This window comes from Vulpes lagopus, chromosome 8 (assembly GCF_018345385.1).
Source record: "Vulpes lagopus strain Blue_001 chromosome 8, ASM1834538v1, whole genome shotgun sequence".
In the NCBI taxonomy this organism is placed as follows: Eukaryota; Metazoa; Chordata; class Mammalia; order Carnivora; family Canidae; genus Vulpes; species Vulpes lagopus.
In genome coordinates, this window is record NC_054831.1 from 107270147 (window position 1) to 107295089 (window position 24943).

The following is a 24943-nucleotide window of genomic DNA, read 5'->3' on the forward strand; positions in this document are numbered from 1 at the left end:
GGGAAGAGGGCTCTTCCCATGGCTCCTGGCCTGGCTCTGCGGCTCACTGCATAACACGGCAGAGCAGTGAAGAGTTCAACCTTCAGAGTCAACTGGACCTGGGTTCCAGCCCTGGGCTCAGCGTTTGCTGCTGTGTGACACTGAGCAGTTACTTAACTTCACTGAGCCACTTTCCCAGGAAAATGAGGGGAAATAGTAATTTATCCCTCAGGGTTGTTGAGAAGAGTAAATTAGATAATGCATACAAAGCCCGTTCACAGTGCCTGGAACAGAGTAAGTGCTCAATAAATGACAGCTATTATTAGCTATGATATTTAAAATTTTTTTTAAAATGTAAATTGTGGGGGCAGCTCTGGTGGCTCAGTGGTTTAGCGCCGCCCGCAGCCCAGGGTGTGATCCTGGAGACTGAGGATTGAGTCCCACATCAGGCTCCCTGCATGGATGGAGCCTGCTTCTCCCTCTGCCTATGTCTCTGCTTCTCTCTCTCCTCTCTGTGTATTCTCATGAATAAATAAATAAAATCTTAAAAAAAAAACTTAAAAAATGTAAATTGTGGTAAAAAATATATTTCATAAAACTTACCATATTAACCACTTTTAAGTGTTAGTTCAGTAGTGTTATGTATATTCATTGTTGTGCAACCAATCTCCAGAACTTTTTAAACTTGCAAAATTGAAACTATACACCTGAACAACTCCCCATTTCTTCTGCCCTTGGCCCCTGACAACTACTACTCTACTTTCTAAGAGTTTGACTATTTTAAATACCTCATATAAGTATTTGTCTGTCTGTGACTGGCTTATTTCACTTACTATGATGTCCTCAAGGTCCATGGACATTGCAGCAGGGGTCAAAATTTCTTTTGTTTTTAAGACTGGATAGTATTCCACTGTATGCATTACTACATCTTGTTTACCCATTCATCCATCCATGGACACTTGAGTTGCCTCTAGGTCTTGGCTATTGTGAATAATGCTGTGATGAACATGAGTATGCAAATATTACTTCAAAATTGTGCTTTCAGTTCTTTTGGGTATATACTCAGAAGTAGGACTATTGGATCATGTGATAATTCCATTTTTAACTTTTTGAGGAAACGTCATACTGTTTTTCACAGTGGCTGGAAATTGTTGTTTTCTGTTTTGGGTTTTTTTGTTTTTGTTTTTGTTTTTTGATAGCAGCCATTCTAATGAGTGTGAGATAGTATCTCACTGTGGTTTTGATGAACATTTCCCTAATGATAAGGGATGTTGAGCATCTTTTCATGTTTATTGGCCATGTGTATGTCATCTTTAGAGAAATGTCTATACACTCCTTTGCTCAATTTTTAATCAGGTTGGTTTGTTGTTGAGTTGTAGGAGTTGGTTATATATTTGAACATTAACCTCATCTCAGATACATGATTTGCAAATATTTTCTCCCATTCCATGCTTTCTTTTTCACATTATTTCCTTTGCTGTCCAGAAGTGCTTACTCCCATTTAAGTATTTTTACTTCTGTCGCCTAGGCTTTTGGTGTCAGGTTCAAGAATTCATTACCAAATCCAAAATCATGAATATTTTCCCTATTTTTTTAGGAGTTTTATACTTTTAGGTCTTATGTTTAGATTTTTAATCCATTTTGAGTTAAATTTTGTATATGGTGTTAGGTAAGGGTCCAACTTTGTTCTTCCACAGTAACATGTTTGTATTGAGGAGTTCCTATCACCTCTTTGTGCCTATTCTCTCTTCAATTAAAAAAGTAGGTTAAGAATTTTTCTATCCATCAACAGATACAACAAAGAAAATTAAATAACAAGCAACAAACTGGGAGATATTTTTGCAACATGGAAAATCAACAAAGGATTGGTATCCAGGATAGTCCAATAGATCAGTAAGGAGAAGACAAAAGCCTACTAGAAAAACAGGCAAGACACATAAAAAGACATTTCAGAGAAGAGGAAGCATGAACATCCAGTAAACATATAAAAAAAAAATCAGCTTCATTAGTGTTGAGCAAAATGCAAATTAGCATCACAATGAGTTATTTCATACTCATTAAATGGGCAAAAGTTAAGAACTCTAATAATGAGGACTTTTAAACATAGCTGATCAGAGAGCAGATTGGTACCCTTCAGCACTATCTTGTGAGGTCAAGCACCCACAGAACCTACCAGCCAGCAATTTCACTCTTGGGTGAAACTCACCCCAGAGAAGCTCTCAAATAAATGACCCAGATGTGTCAAAGAATGTGCGCAGTGATATGTTTGTGATAGGAAAAAAGACTGGATGTGAACCAAATGTCCAGCAATGAGAGAAGGCTTAGAAATTGTGACATATTCCCATAGTAGGATAATGTTCAGCAGTAAAAAGGAGCTACAATAGGGTGGTTGGAAGTTAAAACATAAAATTGAGTAAAAGAGGCAAGGTGCATGCAGCATGGTATTTGACAAAGTTTGAAACCAAACCAAAATAATATATTCATTAGACATATAAAGCAAGAGAGTCATATGTGTAAAATCCAAGATAATGGTTACTCTGGGGGTAGGAGGCAACAGGGAAACCATGCATAAAGAACCAAGAAGCATTGATTATGTTCTAGAACTTAAATGAGCGGAAGTTGATGGGGTTTCATGTTGTAATGCTTCGTAATCTAAAGATAAAGTACAGATTCTTTCATGTTTATTTACATGTAAATATAACTCGATAAAAAATATTTTTATGGGGTGCCTGGCTGGCTCAGTCAGCCAATGTGACTGTTGATCTCAGGGTCATGAGTTTGAGCCCCATGTTGGGTGTAGAGATTACTTTTTTAAAGAAGTATTTTTTACAACCTGTACTAGTTAATCCTCCTGGGTCCCTTCAGCTCTAAGCTATTGTATCACAGCTACCAGTTTAGGGAGACCTCATAACAAACACTCCATTATTCTAACATCTGCTTATTTGGGGAGGAATTTGGAAAAAGCAGGCGTGTCACTGCCTCCAAAACAAATTCTGGGCATAGAACCCAGAGTGGTGGCTGGAGGCTGGTGAGAGGAGGCATCAGGAAAGACCCTGTGGACAGGAGGAAAGAGCCAGATGGTGAATTGTGCCTGACCCAACTCCCCCACCAGCCCCAGGACTGTGAGAACTCTTTAGCCTATACCTTCCTGCACTGTGGCCCAAGTCAGACACAGAATGCGTGTCTAGAAAGGACAGGAATGGAATCACTAAACAAAGGTGTCCCACAGAGAATACAAACAAGAAGTCATCCCTACATTAGTTCTCTTTCTTTGGCTTTCCAGAATTAATGACCACATCAGGGGCCTGAAGACATGACCTCTTTCCTGAGAGATCTGTTATATGGTACAGGTCCTCATGGAAGTTTGCTGCATCCCGTGGATGACACTGAGGAGGTGGGCATGCCTCAAGCTGTAAATAAGCAAGGTAAGACCATCATCTCCATGTAACTCAGCTACACTGTTTCTTTGACAAAAACAGATACATAACTTGACACATTTTTTTTTCTTATGCTTTCTCTGTTTTATTGCAGTGGCAGGGAAGCCTTTTAAAATCACAACAGTCAATGGAGCTAACAGTCTTTCAAAATGGAGTGATGTTGGTCAGTTTTGGCTAATGTCTTTTGAAAATGCCTTAAAATTGCAGAACTTGATTTTCATCGCTGGCCATACAGAAACATGGCTGCATCATGTTATATGGACAGCTCCCCTTAAAGATATTTGAAATGATCTGGACAGTCAGCCAGGAGAATCCTCCAAAATGTGGTTCAAGGCCTGAGCTGGCTTAAAACCCAAGAAAAACCTCTCCTGGGCTTCCCAATGATTTGAAAAGAGGCACATTACTTAATATTTATCTGGAATCTTAGATAAAGACATGAGCACGAAATGCTAAATTAGAAAATGACAGTGTCTTTTGAAAAGTTTTGTAAGTGTTTTGCTCCTGAGCCTATAAGATAGCCCTCTTGTTTCCGTTTAACATAAGGTCACTCTCTGGGAACAACTGTTGTCACCTTTCCCATCCTACGGTTCTGGCAAATGCCGACTCTAATTACAGGTTTGTCTCTAGTCTTCAAGCATCAACATGCATCTTCACCACATGTTCCCTTCAATGAATCACACCCCTTCCCCCTCATCTCTGACCTGTCTCCCTGTCTCACTGGTTGCACTTGAATCTGTATTCCTTAGCCACTCATTTGCTTTTCTGTATCCAAAGCAAAGAAACTGTCCTCAGGGAAGAATTTTCATTGCACAAAGGGAATCATGGAAATTATGTGAGAATCAAATAAACTCTCAAGGGTGATATAGGAGCAAAGAATGTCATAAAGATTTAAAACTCTGGGATTTTTTTTTTTTTTCCAGTTGGGCATAGGTGGGAGATTTCTGCCAGGATTAGCTGGTTCTGTGTGCTCCCTTTATGGATTCTGAAACACTAGCAGTTCCCAGGCACTATTTTCAGAGCTGTCCTGACACTTGTTAATAATGTTGGTGTATAAAGCTGTGCTCTTTTTAAACTCATTTAGACACAAAGAAAATTAGCTAGTATGCACCAGAAGGGAAAGGAGAGAAAATTATGTTATTGCTGTCAAGAGAGAATGCTAAAATTTTAAGTAAAATCAAAGAGGCCTTTCCCCATCAGATCCAAATATTAGGGAGTAAAATTTTCAGGTGAAAAGCAGATACTCTGCCTTCTTGATGAGCTGACCAGCAGCTTGCTCTTGGACAAGGCCTAACAGGCCCCTACTTGGCCGCCCTTACCTGTATCAATGCAATGAAATGTTTCTAATACGCTAAACTCCTGAAACTAATGTAGGGGAAGAGTCTGATGTTCTTTTTTGCTTTAAAAATGACTGCCCCCTAAATGCAAGAGAATTCTAAAATTGCATACTGGAACAGGAAAAGGATATTAGTGGGAAAACTGGTGAAATGTGAATAAAGCCTGTGGCTTAGTTAACAGTGTTTAATAAATGCACATGGTTACATAAGATGTGGGGGAACGCTGGGGGAAGGATGGGCGCCTCTCCATGCTGCCTCCACAACTGTCGTATAAATCTACAACTATTCCCAAATAAAAGAGGTTTTAATGGAATGATGCTCCTTTAGCCGACTTGACTCTGATCTCGGAAGACACACAAGGTGACTTCTGGCTTCTGGGGGCAGCCCCACTGGTACCTTCCCCTAGACCCAGCACAGGCAACAGGAGAGTGTACCCCGAAAGGAGAATGCTCTTCCTAAGTAAGGCTGCCAGGCAACAAGCTGGGTCTCAGTGTCTCTGAGTTAGACAGAAATGCACAAGCCTGGAAAAATCAACAAAATGAGCTCAAACAAAAGCTGGCTGGGCCCATCACCTTTGTTAATAATTTGCTCGAAGTAAGAGAGTGTGGTTATACATTGTCTCAGGCTTACCCTTGATTCATATGGAGGCTTACTGCTCAGTCAAAATAGTAGTATCAAGAGTGAGCAAGAGAACTCCAAATTTAGACACCTGTCTTTAGGTTAAGGGTATTTAATGGTCTTTTAGAAATTATCAATGTGTGTATCCAATATAAAAAAATTTCAGTTTGCCCATACTAGGTAAATGTTGTAAAATTAAGGTTCTTATAGTTAAGCATCTATCCGACATTTTGTTCAACCAGTTACTTCAAGTATAGATTTTTTCTCTTAAATACAAAGATATCTACTTTCAGAAACATATGGCCTCTGCATAGTCATTTTCCTTTGCTAAAATGTGTAAAATACTAATTTTCATTTAAGCACAACTGTTTCAAGCATAAAGGTGAAAAAAGCACTTTTGGGGATTTCTTGAAGGATGGGCAGGGGACTGAAGAGAACAGATAGACTCACAGCGCTTGAGCACATCACTCAGTACTTCTGCATTCTGATTTCACTACTTCAGGTGCAGTGTTCCAGAAACTTTTCAGGTCCAGTGGTGCTGAGACAGTAATGAGAAACTCTCTAAGATACTAAAAAATTTCTTAGGCAGAATGTGAAATTTTTATTTAAAATAAATTAGGGCAGCCCGGGTGGCTCAGCAGTTTAGCACCTGCCTTCAGCCAGGGCGTGATCCTGGAGACCCGGGATCCAGTCCCACGTTGGGCTCCCTGCATGGAGCCTGCTTCTCCCTCTGCCAGTATCTCTGCCTCTCTATGTATGTGTCTCTCATGAATAAATAAAATCTTTAAAACAAAAACAAAAACAAACCAAAAAAAAATTACTTCTGCTACACCAGAGGTGTCTGGTATAGGTGGTTAAGCATCAACTCTTTATTTTGGCTCAGATCATGATGTCAGTGTCCTGAGATTGAGCCCTGCATGGGGGCGAGGTGTGGGGGCATGGTGTCCCTGCTCAGTGGGGAATCTGCTTGAGAGTCTCTTCCTCTGCCCCTCCTCCTGCTCACCCTCTCTCTCTCAAATAAATAAATCTTTCAAAAAGCAGATTAAAAACAATTTCTACACCAGATCACTGGGGTTAAGTGAACTTTTTAACAAAAGGGATTGGGATGATGGAATGACCTTTCTCTCAGAGATAGGGTTTTGAGCTGAGAATGAGTAAGATCTGATTTATTTTTGAATAAGACCATTCTGGCCGCTATGGTGAGGTCTCAAGGTGGGGAAGACATGGTCAGGTTGTGCAAGTGATTTGAAGGTAGACCCAAAAGACACAGAGAGTAAGGAAAGGGCCAAGGAAGTACTTGGGTTTTGTCCCCTGCAACAGGGAAGGATGGCCTTAGTCAGAAACAGGGAAGAGAAAGATTATAGGAGGAGCAGATGGAGGAAGACTAGCTCAATTTCAGCGATGTTAGGTCAGATGTTTAAGTAGAAATGTCAGGCAGGTGGCTGGATGCAAAATCTGGAGTGGGAGGGAGGGGTCTGAGCTGGAGATAAAATTTTGGGCAGTCAACAGCACATAGATGGTATTTAAAGCTTGAGATGGGATGAGATGCCCTCAGAGATGAGAACCACTAGGGGAGACCCAGGACTGAGCCCGGGGCTCTCTAAAGTTCAGAGGTCAAGGGACTGACCCAGGAGGCCAAGACTTCCCCCACTCCCTCTGCAGCCCAGATGGTCTCAGGGAAAAAAACCTGAATATAGTGAGGTCTTTGTACTTAAGGCCAGTTACCTGGGAACAAAGCCTTAAGGGGAAAGGACATAGATTTCCCCCACTCCTTGATTTTAAGAGTAATTTGCTATGTGAATCATTTTGGACTCTTTTTGAAATAGTGACCTATAAGCTTGATTTGGGAAGGACTGCAGGGAAGCAGGGTAGTAACTGAAAGGCTTGAAGGCAAACTTGTGACTGGAAATAGGTTTCAAAAGCTATTTGTTATAATCTGTTCAAAACGTAAAACAGGGAAAAAATTCTGCACATGCACCCCCACATAGCCCTGGCATGTGACTCTGGTGCATTTGTTTTTCCAGTAAGAGGAAAAAAAATGGCAGCTGCCTTTGGCCAGACTTTAAATACAAAGCTATCTGTGAAAATAGTGACTCCAAAAATGAAATGATATGCTCTTCTTACTCTATGAATCCTCTCCAGGGCCCTGGCTATATGTAAATGCTGTGCTAGCAATGAAGTCCCACCTTTCTGGGACACGTCTTGTTCCTACAGAGAACGTACCTCACATTCACGAGTCTGGTGCAAACAAAAGAGGAGTCACTGACACACAGGTTTAATTGGGCATTACTGTTGAATTTGATCAAAGACAAAATTCTCTGATCACTTTGATCGTCTGTAGTACTCGAGTTACAGAAATAATACTTGAACAAAATGTATTCATGTGCAAAATAGATCATTTATTTAGCATCAAAATTAAATTATAAAAACATTGGTTTCATTTTGAAACATGCATTTAAAAAGCCATTGTGGCATTCTAAATTTGCAGGGAGATGTGCACAATCTGGATACCCAAACCCCTTTATAATTTCTAATGACAAAGACAACTGTCACTCGTGGGAGGCTGGTGGCAGCACAACTACCCTTCACATGCTGGCCTGCAGGGAATGAGGCCTCTTCCTGAGCCCGCGTTTCTGCCTTGATCTTCGGAGGAAGAGCTTTGTGCTTGCTTAAACAGATCCTTGGTAAATGGTCAGGAATCCTCTAGGTAGTCAAGCTGCTGAATTTACTGAAGAGGAGAAACATAGTCACGGCCTCTTGCCCACTTAAATTTGTCATGTTAAGCTTCTCAAACGGGGCTCTTCCTAACCAGCAACCCTAAAAGTCCAGCTTTCAATGTAGTAATAAGGGCTGGCTAACACCCTTTAATAACTACTTTGCAATTCCAAATGACTCCCTGTTGGCTCTTCTAGGGAGGGAACTGATTGCTGTGCAGGTGGTTCTGAAGCTCTCAAGCCAAGACAGGCGCAGGTTAATCATTCCCCCCCCCCCCCCCCCCCCGCCCCGGCTGACTGCTGAGTTCTGAGACAGACGCTCAGTCCCTGCCCTGATGACAGAGGAGGAAAGCACTGCCTTCTCTTTAGAAGCCCTGCCATTCATCTGCCTTTTCCTTTTTCTCCTTTATTCGTGGCAACTGTTTTTGGAAATTGGTAACTCCCCAGAGGCAGGAGATACAGGTAAGGCGGCTGGTGTCTTGGGGGTGCCGTCCTCTGGGCAAACACAAGGAAGATGGGGCAGTTAGGCTTGAGAGAATATTTATGAGCAGGCTAAGATGGCCCATTTGTACCTGCGCTTTGGAGCCACTGAAAATGGACATGGGAGGCTGTGACACTCCCAAGCATGAGGGATCCCAGGTCCAACTGTATTGCAATGCATTAACTACCCCTATTTCTGGAGGACTTAGGTTTCTCCCTGGCTGTGGATAAATGGGTTAGGTGGGCCTGGGCTGTGGGTCAGCAGGATAGGATATTTTTGTAAGCCTTACAGGCCAGGGACATCCTTCAGCATGTCCCCACCAGATGGTCCCACTCCTGGGACTGCTGCCAGGAATAAGCCATGACATGGGACACGGTTCTGGTCCTAGACAAGGCCAGCGAGGCTCCTTTCAAGGACACACAGTGATAACTCCACCAGGAGCACTTCTGTGTTCTCCTGGCCTTCAGCCTTCCATGTCAGTGAGTTTTCTCTTCTTATAGTTCTGAACAAGGCTGGAAGCTGTGATCTGAGAAGCCTGGCCCTTCTCCCAACACTGGAAGTCATTTAGTCCTTTCTGTCCTGTTTGAAACAAGCCCCTCTCCATCTCGTCGAGCCTGGCTACCAGGGCTGAAGTGTCTTCATTGTAAGCGTTCTGGGAGGAGTCCATGATGCGGCGAAATCGTCCAATGAATGTCTGGAGAAGGGAGTAAGAGAAATCAGATCCATCTTTATGGCTAACATTTTCTTTTTAAAGATTTTGTATCTAAGTAATCTCTACACTGAGTTCAAGTGGGGCTCGATCTCACAACCCTGAGTTGCATGCTCTACTGACTGAGCCAACCTGGTGGCCCCATCCCTGAACGTTTAAAAGTCATGGAGGGAAAGAGTTTGGTCTCAGACTCAGTCGGAAGGAGGTCTGAGGCAACTTTACCATTCGAGGAAGTTATATGACATTGCTACATCTCAATTTCCCCATCTGTGAAATGGACTGTTAGGAAAATCCAATGGGTTGTCAGGAAACCAGTGAAGGAACACATGTAGAGCACCTAGCAAATGGCTAGGAAGAGTAAGCTCCTTGAAAAGCCTTACCCATTACTGTTATTAGTGACAAAGGCCATAATAATGTCCTGTGACACATGATGACAGGTTTTAACCAGAAACTGATCTAACTGAATACATTTTCTATTTTTTTTCAGTCTGAGAGCAGGATAGAGACACGTGTGATCTAGGGGTGTCATTCTACCCTAGGGCTGAGGCCAAACCATAAGCCCCTGCTGAAGTTTCATCAACTGCCTCATGGCAATGTCACCTCCTATATAAGCAACTTTATAGGACTTCAGAGCAGTGTTGGGAAAAGAAAACACAGAACTCACTAACAAAGGGCAGTGTTCCTGGTCAAGAACATGTTTTGGTGACATTGTTAGACTTCCTTATTTTTAGTTTCCTGTTCAAGTTTCCTAAGCTCCAACTGTCTATAGTCTAGGTATTATCTGAATGGATTGCAACAAAGTTTTTCTTTCCTATCCACACTAAAAACAGCACCTGTACATATAAGGCCAAACAACCCTTGAGCCTGATGGATGGCATGTGCACAGCCCAGGGAGAAAATGTGTCTTCAGCCTCCAGTTCTTCTAAAGCTAGAAATGAGGAAGTAAAACAGGAGGTAGGAAGGATGGTTTCTTCTAATATTAGCAGGATAAAAAGTAATTATGGAAAGTTAAAATAAGGTCATATAGTAAGGATGGTAATATACATAAAACATTACTTTATCTGTAACCTGACAGTAATAGGCACCATTTATGAAATAGCACGACATCATCTCACTGCGATGTGATAGTTTTAGCACTATTATATTTCCATTTAGCAGGTAAAAGTTGAGAAGCCTAGAGAGGTTAAGTGGCTTGACCAAATTACACAGTGAGTACATGGCAGGACTACATCTTTTTTTTTTTTTTTAAATTTTTAAAATTTATTTATTCATGATAGTCACACAGAGAGAGAGAGAGAGAGAGAGAGGCAGAGACACAGGCAGAGGGAGAAGCAGGCTCCATGCACCGGGAGCCCGATGTGGGATTCGATCCCGGGTCTCCAGGATCGCGCCCTGGGCCAAAGGCAGGTGCCAAACCGCTGCGCCACCCAGGGATCCCCAGGACCACATCTTAACCCCAGAACAAGGGAAGTGAACAAGAACACATGCATTCCTGCCAGTCCTGGGGGGCTTGGCTGGGGTGCATTTGAGTGCTTGTCATGTGTGCTCAACCACCATCCCTTTCTTATTTCCAGGACTTCCTGCTGGTCCCAATTCTTAATAAACAAATATGAAGAGCCCAGGCCAATCACTTTTAAGTATGTATATCATTGGAAAACACAGTCTGTTGGTTGACATGGAATGACAAATACACTAACTGTATAAATGATGCAAGTCTGGGGCTTTTGCCATGCCAGCTCCTGGGGCATGTGCAGTGTCCTGGCTTTTCACATTAATTACTTGCCTGCAGGAGAGACTCGGAAATGTCTGCATTCTCTGGACTGTCGAAATGCAGGAGCTGGGAGCCAAACCCGTAGAAATGTGGCCCCAGCTTGTGGAGGTCCACCACATTGGCATCGGCACTGAACACTGTCCTCCAACCTTGCTGGTAGATCTTGGGAAGTTCCACAGAAATGATCCGCCGCTTGTTGTCAAAAAGTCCCTTCGCCAGCCACAAGGGGAGTTCAAGCTTGGAGCCCTGCCTCAGACAAGAATGGAGATTTTTAAGAGCAAATACCATAGTAAATGTGTGTGGCAGAAAGGAAATATACACAGCTTGAGCACTATCAGTGCTGCCTATTATCTTTGGGGGCAGAGCTACCAAACACAGAAGATCTGGATGTGACCTAAAAAACTGAGCTGCACGGGCTGAAGTTTCATAAATGTCATGATGAAATGGTGAGAGAAATGGATTTAGTCCACAAAAGCACAGAACAGAATGGGGTAAAAGGGAAAGTTTTCTAACTCACAAAGAAAAACTTCTAATTGCAGATACTTCAGAAGTATAATAAAACATTTCTGCTTTCTATGAATATCTATTGCTCATATACATGCTGGGGGCCTACTGTGTGCTAATCACCAGCCTGGGTGCTGGGGGCTCCCAGGAAAAGTGGCAGCAGCCTGAGCTCAGGCCACAGCGCCTCTCTGTCCCGCTTCACAGCTTCAGAGGTGACAGAAAAGATAAATGTCTATATTTTTAAAGCATTAAGAGAACTGGGAAATATGGTGAGGTGGCCATGATAGAACAGAAATGAAGAGAAATGTCCAAAAAAATAAAAGTCAAACATAACTGAATCAAAGGAGGCAGCAACAGCATAAAACTGCTGCAAAAGGTAGGAATGGCTCTGTGGTGTGTGTGAGCAGAGCTTTCTGCCAACCTCACAGGGCCGGAGTGACAAATCTTGAGTTCAAGGCTGCCAAAGCAGCCAGTACTTAAGGGACCAAGATTTGAGAAAAAAAGGAGAGAGAGAGAAATAAGTCCAATATCTGGTACCAAATATTAAGACTAATTAGGCACCAACTTTAAATAAAGTTTTAAAAATCAAATGGCCAATTCCAGATCTGAGAAATGAAGAATTAAACTTTAAGAACTCAGTACGGAGGGACGCCTGGGTAGCTCAGCAGTCAACCATCTGCTCAGGGTGTGATCCCAGTCCAGGGATCAAGTCCCACATCCGGCTCCCTGCATGGAGCCTGCTTCTTCCTCTGTCTGTGTTTCTGCCTATCTCTGTGTGTCTCTCATGAATAAAAACAAATAAACAAACTCAGTAGGGAGCGCCTAGGTGGCTCAGTCCATTAGGCTTCTGACTCTTATTTTGGCTCAGATCACTATCTCAGGGATGTGAGATTGAGCCCTGCATCAGGATTCTCTCTGAGCACTATCAGAGAGAATAGTGCTCTGTCTGCCCCTCCACCCCTTAAGAAAAAGAAAAGAAAATAGATTAAGTCACATTAACTAGCTTACCAGATTTGACACAAATAGAGTCATGAGTTGAAAAAAGGGTAAATAGAAACTAACTGAAGCATAAAAGGAAAATAGAGAAAAGAGCATAAGAGACATATGGAATATGGTGGAAGGAAAGGAAGGGAGAAAGAAAAAGAAAAAGAAAAAGAAAAAGAAAAAGAAAAAGAAAAAGAAAAAGAAAAAAAGAAAGAAAGAAAGAGAGAGAAAGAGAGAAAGAGAGAAAGAGAGAAAGGAGGGAAAAAAAGGAAGAAAGAAAGAAGTCTAACCTGCATGGAATTTGAAGCCCGGAAAGAGAGGAGTACATGCCCGGAAAGAGAGGAGTACATTGAAGCAAAGAAAGTATCAAAAGCCATGGATTTTCCAAACTAAAAAGAGATATTAAATCACAAATTCCAGGAACATTATGAACACCAAGTAGGATAAATACTAATAAAATCACAATTAGGCACATCTTATATTGCTGAAAAAATGAAGACCTAGAGAAAATCTCAGAAGGTCCTGCTGGTGGGAGTGAGGAACACATCTCTTTTACAAAAGGAGCAAAAAGAGTCAAAGTCACCTTCTCAACAGATGGAAGCCACAAAAAAATGAAAATAGAATGACATCTTATTTTTTAAAGATTTTATTTATTCATTCATGAGAGACACAGAGAGAGAGAGAGAGGCAGAGACACAGGCAGAGGGAGAAGCAGGCCCCATAAGGGGAGCCCGATGTGGGACTTGATCCCAGGACTCCAGGATCACACCCTGGGCTGAAGGCTGGGCCGCCCAGGGATCCCGAATGACATCTTCTTAAAAAGGCCTGAAATAACCGCAAATCTAAAATTCTATGCCTAGTGAAAATAACCTTTAAAAGCAAAGGTGAAATAATGACATTTCCAGATAGGAAGTGTACAGAAAGTTAACATAGCCTGAGACTGCCCTCCTTAGAAGGGCCTGCTTACAAGGTTGGTCTTTGGTGGGTGTCCTAGAACTTGGGTTTCAGGAGGGTTCCCAGTATTCTCAGGAGGGATATGAGTGAGTCACTGTGCTTAAACAGTTTATGCAATGTGCTTTATGCTGAATACCTGCTTTCCCTCTGGGAGCCTGGAATCTTGATATGTTAGGTAGAGTGCCTATGTAACTAGCCTTCAATTAAACCTTGGGTAGTGAGCCTCTAACGAGCTTCCCTGGTCATGATATTTCATGCACGTTGTCATAATGCATTATTAGAGAAATTCAGTGCATCCTGTGTGACTCCACTGGGGCAGGACTCTTGGAAGCTTGTGTCCAGCTTCTTGCAAACTTCATCCCACACACTCTTTCCCTTTGCTGATTTTGCTCTGTATCCTTTTATTATATTAAAATTTAGGGGATCCCTGGGTGGCGCAGCGGTTTGGCGCCTGCCCTTGGCCCAGGGCGCGATCCTGGAGACCTGGGATCGAATCCCACATCGGGCTCCCGGTGCATGGAGCCTGCTTCTCCCTCTGCCTGTGTCTCTGCCTCTCTCTCTCTGTGACTATCATTAAAAAAATAAAATTTAAACATTAGAATGACTGTATGCTGAGTCCTATGAGTTCTCTTAGTGAATCATCAAACCCGGGGTTGGTCCTGGGGATCCTTGTACAGACAGAAATGGAGACAGACCAGAAGACACAGAGTAAGGAAATCTTGAAAGGAGAATGAAAATGATTCCAGAAAGAAACATGGAAATACAGGACACAAAGTAAATAGTAGGAAGGCAAAAATAAACACAAACATATCAATAATTAAATATAAACAAATTAAATACACCAATTGGAAAACTGTCAAACCAAAGAAAAACAAAACCCAACTATACGCTGTTTAAAAGAGATATATCTTAATTATAAAGACACAGAAAGGTTGAAAAAATGCCATGCAAATAGTAGTCAAACGAAATAAGCATACTAAAGATAAAAAGGACATCTGACAAGAATAAAAGGATCATCATATCCACAAGAAAAAGAGGTGGGTAGCCCGGGTGGCTCAGCAGTTTAGCACCGCCTTCAGCCCAGGGCATGATCCTAGAGACCCGGGATCGAGTCCCACGTCGGGCTCCCTGCATGGAGCCTGCTTCTTCCTCTGCCTGTGTCCCTGCCTCTCTCATGAATAAATAAATTTAAAAAAAGACAGGTATCTTTAAAGATACCTTTAAAGACAGATACCTGTCTTTTTTTGCCTATCTTCTGGTCTGTCTCCATTTCTGTCTGTACAAGGATCCCCAGGACCAACCCCGGGTTTGATGATTCACTAAGAGAACTCATAGGACTCAGCATACAGTCATTCTAATGTTTAAATTTTATTTTTTATATATATCTCTTTTAAAGAGAGACAGAAAGGAGAAACATGCAAATCTATAATCTGAGTGGGAGACTTTGGCATATCTCTTTAGATAAATAACAGCCAAAAGGTAAGAATATAAAAGATCTCAACAAAACAAACAGCAAACTTGACCTTACATTATTTATCACACACCATGACTTCATAATACACATCTGGTTCAAGTGCATATAGAATGGTTAAGTTGATTTTATGTTGGAGTATAAAGCAAGCCTTAACTTTCAAAAGAGTGAAATCATTCAGATTACATTCTTTGGCTACAGTGGAATGAATTAAGCTAAAAACCGAAAGCAAAAAATAAAGAGCAAAATCGCAACATGTTTAGAATTAAGCACTTGTCTTCTAAATAACCCATGAGTCAAAGAAGAAATTACAAGGGAAATTAGAAATTATTTTGAACTCGTTGATATGAAAATAAAATACAACAAATCAAAACTTGTGGAATGCAATTAAAGGTGTGCTCTGAAGAAATGTAGAGCTAGAAAATGCATAAAGGCAGGCAGAAATCAATAACCTGGGGACCCATCTCAAAATGCATTGTTAGTGCTGAGGGTGGTGGTGGTAGGAAACAATGAAAATTAAGTCCAAAGAAAGTAGAAGGAAAGAACTAATTAAGAACTTAATGAGATAGAAAACAAAGGTACAAAGGAGAAAATTAACAGAGCTGTAAGTTCTTTTAAAACACTAATAAAACAGGGGCACTGGGGTGGTTCAGTAAGTTAAGTGTCTGCCTTTGGCTCAGGTCATGATGGGGGGGCGGTTGTCCTGGGATTGAGGCTCACATCAGGTTCCCTGCTCAGCAGGGGAGTCTGCTTCTCCCTCTCCCTTTGCCCCTGCTCTGAACCCTTTCTCTCCCAGATAAATAAAATCTTAAAAAACAAAAGGCTAAGAAAACAGATGAACACATGGGAGAGGGGAAAAAAGAGAGACAGAAGGAAACAAACCATAAAAGGCTCCTAACAATAGCAAACAAAACAAGGGTTGATGGAGTTAGGTGGGTGGGGGATGGGCTAGATGAGTGATAGGGATTAAGGAGGACACCTATTATGATGAGAACTGGGTGTTATGTGTAAGTAATGAATCACTGAATTCTACTCCTGAATTAATATTTCATTGTATGTTAACTGTAATTTAAATAAAAAATTTGAAGAAAAAAAAAGACTAATGTAATTGATAAACACCTAGCAAGACTATTGAAGGGGGCATACTTTCCTATCAAGAATAAAAAACCGGGATCCCTGGATGGCGCAGTGGTTTAGCGCCTGCCTTTGGCCCAGGGCGCGATCCTGGAGACCCGGGATCGAATCCCACGTCGGGCTCTCGGTGCATGGAGCCTGCTTCTCCCTCTGCCTATGTATCTGCCTCTCTCTCTCTCTCTCTCTGTGACTATCATAAATAAATAAAAACTTAACAAAAAATGTTTAAAAAAAAAAAGAATAAAAAACCAAGACACCAACATAATCCTACAGATGTCAAAAAGACAGTAAAAGGAGATTTCGAATATTGTACCACTCCATCTGAAAATGGAAATGAAATTGTCAAATTCCTAGGGGGAGAAAACAATATACCAAGAGTAACACAGGAAGAAATAGAAAACGTGAATAGTTCTATATCTACAAATGAAATTAAACATGTCCTTAAAAACCTTCCTACACAAAGCTCCCATGCATAAGAATTCTAAATAATTTATATAGACACTCTGCCCTAAAAGAAGTACGTAACTCCCTATTCCTTAAGTGAAGCTGCGCATGACTCCCCCCCAAAAAGAACAGTATGGAGGGTGGAAAAAAGTAGCTTTATGGTAAAGAATCCTGAGAAACACTACTTCAGCTGGGTGATCAAGGTTCTATCAACGTGATAAGTCATGCCGACAGCATGAGCTCTTGATATGATACGATAAAAGCAGCACTTTACCTCTGTTTTCTTCCTCCTCGAAACCTGTCACTACAGCCTAACCATGAGGGAGACGTCAGACAAATCCCAATTGAGGAACAATACACAAATTATCTGCCTGGCACTCCACAAAACTGTCAGTTATTAAAAACAAGGAAAAGCTGATAAACTGTCACAGCCAAGAGTGGCCTAAGGAGACAGATATTAAATGCAATGGGGAATCCTAGATGGAATCCTGGAACACAAAGTGACATTAGGTAAAAGAAGGCAATATGAATAAAGTATGGGCAGTGATGCACCTGCACCCCAATGTTCATAGCTGCAATGTCCAGAGCTATTGTGGATGTATAGCCAAACTACGTTGAGAGCCCAAATGTCCATCAACAGATGAAGGGATAAAGATGTGGAATATATATGCAATGGAATACTACTCTGCCATCAAAAAATGAAAAGTCTGGGCAGTCCGGGTGGCTCATTGGTTTAGTGCCTCCTTCAGCCAGGGTGTGATCCTGGAGACCCGGGATCGAGTCCCACGATGGGCTCCCTGCATGGAGCCTGCTTCTCCCTCTGCCTGTGTCTCTGCCTCTCTCTCTTTCTGTGTCTCATGAATACATAAATAATATCTTAAAAAAAAAAAAAGTTTGCCATTTGTGATGACATGGATGGAATCAGAGTATTATGCTAAGTCAAATAACTCAATTAGAGAAAGATAATTATCATATGATCTCATTCCTTTGTGGAATTTAAGAAATAAAACAGGATCATAGGGGAAGAGAAGAAGAAATAAAACGAGAGGAAAAATATAAAATGAAATCAGAGTGAGACAAATCATAATGGACTCCTCACAGGAAACAAGAGGAGGGGTTGCCTTAGGGGAGGTGGTGGGGTAACCCAGTGATGGGCCTTAAGGAGGGCATGTGATGTAATGAGCACTGGGTGTTATTATGCAAGTGATGAATCACTGACATCTACCTCTGAAACTAGTAATACATTATATGTTAATTAATGAAATCTAAAGTAAAAAAGGGCAGTGCATCTCAGTTTACCAGTGTGTAGGAGAACAAAATCCTTTTATCTACTAAAACGCAAAGCCAAGAAATATTTTTTTACAAATCAAGAAAACAAGCTTAAGACTCTTATTTAAAAACAGAAGTGGAGCACCGAGGTGGCTCAGGCCTAGGATGAGCATGTGCCTTGGGCTGAGGTCGTGACCGGGGGCCTGGGATCTAGCCCTACGCTGAGCTCCCTGCTCGGCAGAGGTTCTGCTCCTCCCCCCTCCCTCTGCCTGCGGCTCCTACTACTTGTCCTGTTATCTCTGTCAAATAAAATCTTAAAAAAAAAAAGAAAAGAAAAGAAAAGAAAAGGCGAATCATGAAGAAACTATTTAAAAAGTCTCCAGAGAGCGAGGGAAAGCAAGGCAGAACCTACTACTACTTTCTGACATAAATTTTGTTGGTACCCTCTGACCTTTAAAACGCTCTATATGCATTACTTCGATAAAAAAAAACAAAACAAATATGCCGAAGTAACACACCCTTCCAAACAAAATGTAGATGAAAAAGAAAATAACAAAATAACGCCGACGAGCCCTTCCCGGGACAGACTTGCGTGCGCAGCCACAGCTCCAGACTGCAGGCCTAAGCGCACCGCGGGCAGCGGGGCCCTGAGCAGGTGCAGGTGCAGGTGCACACCCCGTCCTGGCTCGATCCCTAGCGTGCGGCCGCGTCCGAGCACAGGGTCGCAGGATCAAAGGCGTCGTGGAGGGATCCTCTCCCTCGCTCCACCCACGCCCGCGTGGCCCGTGGACGCTCGCGGAGCCCTCGTCCTGGCGCAGGAACGAACCTCGCCGCGTGCGGCTCCGACACGTATCACGCCCTCCTACGGAACCAAAGCTTTGGTTTAAGGACAGACGTGATCAGAACCCCGGTCCCGAAACGGCCAGCAGTAGCCGACTCTACAGCCTTCGACACACGGGGGTGGGGCGGGCACTGCTCAACTAGGACAGCTTCAAAAGTGAAAGCAGCGGCCTGGCCACGTGGGACCAACCCGGTTCCACTCAGAGGGCGAACGCTCAGAAACCGGCCGAGCGCGCGGAGGCCCGCTTCCCCGCACCGCGGCAGCGCGGCAAATCCCAGGGAGGGCAGCGCCCTGCGACGTGGCCGCGCGGCCCCCTGGGAACTGTAGTCTTTCCGGCGGATGCCGCGCCGCAAGGCTCACCTGAGGGATCGCGTGGTCAGTCTCGGCCCCTCCGCTCCGCTCCAGGAGGAAGGCGCCGAGGCGGGGCATGGCGGTCTCTGTGCGCACTGGGAGCTTCTCGTGGGACATCAGGATGTCGTCCAAGGACAGAAAGTTTTCCTCGGGCCCCAGCGCACCCGACTCCACCCGGAAATAAGCCTCGGACATGACGGCGACTGCGGCTGGAGCGTCTCCGCTCCCACTCGTGCGATGCCGGGAGCCCGGGACGGAAAAGCAGGAGGAAGCGCGGGCAGCTCAGGGACGTGGAGGGCGTGGCGGTCTCGGCGGCCGCGCGGCGGGATTGGAAGTTTTCCCGCGCCGGGGACGAGCCAGACCGGAGCAGTCGATTCGGCGGCTCTGCCCAGGCAGAAGCAATCGATAGTATGCGGACTTGGTCCCACGTGATCAGGGGCGGGAAGCAGTAGAACCCCCACCCCACCCCGCCCCGGGGCAGATTTCTACCCTGCACAGTGTGAGCCCAGTGTGGGAAACTTAAAAAGGAGCTGGAAACGCCCATTGCTGGATGCGTTGTACTAGACTGTGTTTATGTGATCCTCGTTAAATGTTTACATAAAATTAAAAACACTTTGCAACACGTTTGGGGGCGTGTAGAAAGGCATCCTTGTGGCCTCCGTCTCGGGCTTGATCAAGTCAGACCTGTTTACCCCCGTTTTGTCACTGTACCTGTTATTCTTCGTCCTTGAAAGAAACATTAAAACAAAAAATCTCCAGCACCAGCCCAAGATAATTTATGCGCTATTTGTAGTATTTTGGCATTAGTAAGGGATGGAGTAGAAGGAGGGGTGGAGCACTAGACCATCCCTGGCTTAAAGGTCCTGAGTTGACTTCAGGGCCTTCCAGTTCACTTTACCATCCACTGGAAATCTCTTGTCGGCTCTTAATTTGAAAAGAGGACATCTGATTGGCCCAGTTTGTCTTTTGGGGAGGGTCATAACAGTCCCATGTTGCCAGCCACCCCTGTAGATTGGATGGGTACTTGTGTCAGATGCAATCACTTGTTTAGTCGGGGGCGGGGGGGGGGGGGGGGCGGGGGCGGGCGGTGGAGATAGAGAAGGGATCATGGTTATTGTGAAAATTATTAAAGAGAAACTTCATTAAAATGCAGTCAGGAGATTCAGCAGGGGGAGCTCTCATGCCCTACCAGTCTTCGCTAGTTGCAAATCCAACAGGGAGAGTAGGACCTTGCACTGGGATATAATCTTACTACCTTAGCAAAAGGAAGAAAAGCTTTCCTCGAAATGAGAAGCAGTCACAACTGAGCCAATGAGAAGCCACTGTCCATTTTACTCCAATGGACTTCTTGTTTATTTATTTTTTATTTTTATTTTTAAAAGATTGTATTTATTCATGAGAGACAGAGAGAGAGAGAGGCAGAGACACAGGCAGAGGGGGAAGCAGGCTCCCTGCAGGGAGCCTGATGCGGGACTCAATTCCGGGACTCCAGGATCACACCCTGGGTGGAAGGCAGAGGCTCAACCCCAGAGCCACCCAGGCATCCCATGACTTCTTGTTTATAACAGCTTTCCCAACTGCCCCCACGCCCCACAAATGAGCCAACTCTGGTTTGCTCTCTGGTCATATCTTTGGTTTTGCCATAAGTTGCTTGCCCTGGATTGTAATTCTCTGCTATTCTCGAATAAACGTATTTTTGCTGGGAAAATAACGCATTTTTATTTTTAAGGTTAACAGTTACGTGCTACCAGACTTGGGGTGCTATTCATCACAGCTATGGGCAGTGGCGGTGTTGAGAGATGCACTGTAGAACTTCATACAGAAAGGCATTTTCTGGGGTGACTAGAGCTATGAGCCAAAGGTTCATGGGAAGGGAGATGTGTATTAGTTATGTTTCTTATTCCCTGCATTTTAAAATGCTGTGACATCTTGGGGACTCAGGCCCCCTCCACTCCCAGGAGCTGTCCCTCCTAAAGTGAGCTAACTTGCCAGTGCACACAGCTTCCACTAACCAAACAATTGAAAGTCTGTATCCCCAACTACTTCCTTTAACTCTCACGTACCAAGCCAATAGTTCCCTTGCCCCAAATCACCCCAGGGCTGAGTACTGGACACCTTTTTTTATTACAGAGTGCACTGACATTATTCAAAGTATCCCATCCTAAGCTCACTCAAATTTGCCTACTCTATGTCACCCGTTTCTTCCCACAGAAACCACAATAAAGGCTCTGGATCATGCTCTCCTTTCACTCCTTTTGTTTTCCTTCCTGACCCTAATACCTCCCTGTGTGGCTTTTTTTTTTTTTAAGATTATTTATTTATGAGAGAGAGAGAGATTGGCAGAGACACAGGCAGAGGGAGAAAGCAGGCTCCATGCAGGGAGCCCGATGTGGGACTTGATCCCAGGACCCCGGGATCACACCCTGGGCCGAAGGCAGGCTCTAAACCGCTGAGCCACCCAGGCGTCCCTCCCTATGTGGTTTTGAATAGCATAATGTGCCCCCTTCTTTTGAGATATGTGAGCAATAAAACTTCTTTCAATGGCACTGACCACTCTGTCATTACTCAGTCACCCTTACAAATTAAATCCTGTTGTAATCAAAACAAGAGGTGGTGGGGAAAATGGGGCCAAATTGTGGAAAGCCCCGGGTGCTAAAGAGTTTAGGCTATTCCACAGGGAATAGGGAAGAGTAAGATTTTTGAGCAAGTGACCACATAAATCTGAGCTTTAAGGAGAGAATTCTGGCAGTGGGGTGAAGAAGGTAGAGATTCGATACAGGGAAGTCAGTTTGGAAGTTCAGTGAACCGTATCTGGCAATTAATTAGATAAAAGAAGTGAAGGGCAGTGAGAGGCCAAAGATAATTCAGGTTTTTAGCCTGGTTGACCAGGTGGATGGAGATGTCATTAATGGATATGCAGAACACAGGAATATGGGCAATTTGGGGTAAGAGATGAGTTTGGTCATGGAGTCCAGGAGCCACTAGACTGGTAGATTTCCAGCCCTATAGAGAAACCAGTCTTGAACATTTAGTTAGGCATCTGTTTAGAGGTAGTTACAGGAGAGTCTTTAATTTTATCATATTTTAAATGTTCCATTTGCTAGACTACCCAATATAAAAGTAAACATAATTCATAGTCAAATTTTATAATTTGATGAAATGGCTGTAGGGTCTGGATACAGTGACTAGAAATATGGTAATTTGTCTAACCGAAAGCAATGCGGGTTATTTACTGACAAGGCTAGTAAGCCATTTTTTATGTTGAAACCATTAAAATAGATGTTTAATGATTTATCAGTGCCAAAAAAAGGCTTTATTTTTCTACAAATTGTCTCTATACTCAAATGCCACAGCTATTTTAATACTAAAGTAATAGGCCAGTGTTTAAGATAAAATCAGATTACCTTGTTTTTCTTTTGTGGTATCTTGGTTCGGCATGAAACTTATTCACTGCTTGCGTATTTTTGCTTTATTTAATGTCTTCTTGAACTAATGAGTAAGCCAGGAAACGCGAAAATAAAGTTTGAACTTATGATGCTAAACAATTGCATTTTTTTGATGCACAAAAGTGGTACACAGTTTATCAAGTATAGGTCTGTTTATACCCTAACTTTTAAGAGCCAGGAATGTTTCTTTTCTCTCTGAAAGCTTGTGTTCCTTACTACCCAGCTAATCAACCTATGTACCAGAATTGTGGTAGACAGAATTTCAGCATATTTATGATATTCAGATGTGGGCACTATATTTACCATATATAGAATTTCAGTATTCCAAAGGTGTCTACTGAATCCCTGAAAAAAGCACTAATTTTCCCAGTGTCATCATTTCAAGATTGCAGAATCCTAGAACTGTGGGACAGACACAGACTTTAGATCACCAAAACCACAAGCAGCTTTAAATCTGTTCTTTTGAATACTGGTGCCTTCTAAATTTCTTCCACTGAGTGGGGAGGCTGTGATGCAAGTCACAGAAATCCAGCAGAAATCCAGATCTGGGGGACGGGGGAGGATCTATGGAGGGATTTAAAAAAGAAGATGAAACGTATTGAACTCCATCCTTCCAGTTGCTTCCTAGGCCAAAAGTTCTAGGGTTTTTCTTCATTCATCTCCCCTTGTACTCTATAACTAGTCCATCAGCAAATGTTGGCTCTGCCTTCATAGTATTTCTAGAATTTGATTATTTCTTGCCACCAACCAACATCATCTCTTGCTTGGATTTTTGCAATAGCTTCCTGTATAGTCTTGCTTCTGTCCATGACCTCCTTTTTGTTGAAAGCACCAGGCATGCTCATTTCTCAGGACTTGGCACTGTCTGTTCTCACTCACTAGATTGCCTTTGTCTTGGATTTTCATATGTGTGGTCCCTTTCAGGTCTTTATTCAAAAGTCACCATTTCAATGAGGCCTTCCCTTGCCATTCTATCCAAAATTTTAACCCTCCCCAACTGACCCCCTATTTTTTTTCCTTAGTACCATCACTCTCTTATGTTCTATATATTTTACTTAAAAAATTATTTATTTAAGAGAGAGAGAACACAAGCAGTGGGGAGGAGAGAGAGTAGAGGGAGAAGCACACTCCCTGCTGAGCAGGGATCTTGACACAGGGCTCCATCCCAGGACCTGGGGATCATGACCTGAGCCAAAGGCAGACGCTTAAATGACTGAACCACCAGGCACCCCTATATTTTACTTTTTAACCTTGTGTATTGTCTGTCACCCCTACGTGAACATTAGCTCCATGAGGTCAGGGATTCTTTTTGGTGTATTTTTCATTCCTATATTCCCACTTCCTTGTGCATGTTAGGCACTTCATAAATATTTGTTGAATGAATTAGTTCATCCCCTTTAGTTATAGTAGGGATATTATTTTCCATTAATAATTAAGCAAAACATTAAGCAAAAAACAATGAATCAATTTTAAGTAAATAATAGGACAAGTTGTGTACACATATTACAACAGTCACAATGGGTAGTAGTGAAACACTGAAAATCCTGAATTAAAGTGCTAAAAAATAGAGGTGCCTGGGTGGCTCGGCAGTGAAGCATCTGACCCTTGATTTTGGCTCAGGTCATGATCTCAGAGTTGTGAGATCAAGCCCTACATTGGGCTCCATGCTCTCAGCAGGGAGTGTGGTTGAGATTCTCTCTCTCCCTCTCCCTCTGCCTCTCTCCCCACTCATGCACACACACAGTCTCTTTGAAATAAATAAACCAATATTTTTAAAAAGTGGTAAAAATAGTTTGCCAACGTAAAAATAGTATGCAACAGATTAGGTTGCATAATCTTCCGGGTCCATGAACTTAAGTCATTGATAATGCCCTGATGAAAACTCATTGATTGGGCTCCACTAATTTAAAGTTATTGAAGTTTTGGTACAACTATCTTGAATTTTACCTTCATGCCAACTGTAAATATGGAATTTGTAAGCAAAAGGAGTGAATAGGATTTAAAATGGCTTAGCTCCCTACCCATGGAACATTTCTAGCAGCCATTTATATTCAACTGCTGTGTGACTTCTGGAATCCAATAGGCCTAGATAGAGTCCTATTTGCACTACTTCAGTTGGCTTTGTGATGTTGGAGGGTTACCTATCTAAAACTCAGTTTTTGCACCTGTAAAATGGGAACAATCATGGTATGAATGGAATGAATGAGCCAATATATGCAGAGCACTTAGCTCAGGGTCTGGCCCATGCCTAGCAAGGGCTCAGTGAATGTCTTTCTTACCATTATTATTCAGATGTATCTGTTTACTGCTGTGTCCTCTGCACCTCAAATAACACCTGGCACAAAGCAAGCACTCTGAATCTTTTTAAATGGCTATCATCATTCATTATTATCATCATCAAACTAGGTGTGGCTATACTTGCCTCGCTAGCAATTCACATTTCCAAATGGACTTGAGGGGACAAACTGGTATTCTTCAACTTTCAGATAGAAACCTGCAAAG

General features: G+C 42.8%; 1 protein-coding gene across 1 annotated transcript; it reads right to left on the reverse strand.

Moving 5' to 3' along the window:
* Nucleotides 1-7746: 7746 nt before the first annotated feature.
* Nucleotides 7747-19447, reverse strand: GINS3 (GINS complex subunit 3). The gene is made up of 3 exons (XM_041768287.1): nt 19005-19447; nt 11056-11289; nt 7747-9257 (listed from the first exon to the last, which is right to left on the reverse strand). Exons 1-3 carry the CDS (start codon nt 19188-19190, stop codon nt 9027-9029), a joined length of 651 nt encoding a protein of 216 aa, XP_041624221.1. The 5' UTR covers nt 19191-19447; the 3' UTR covers nt 7747-9026.
* Between the last annotated feature and the right edge of the window lie 5496 nt (nt 19448-24943).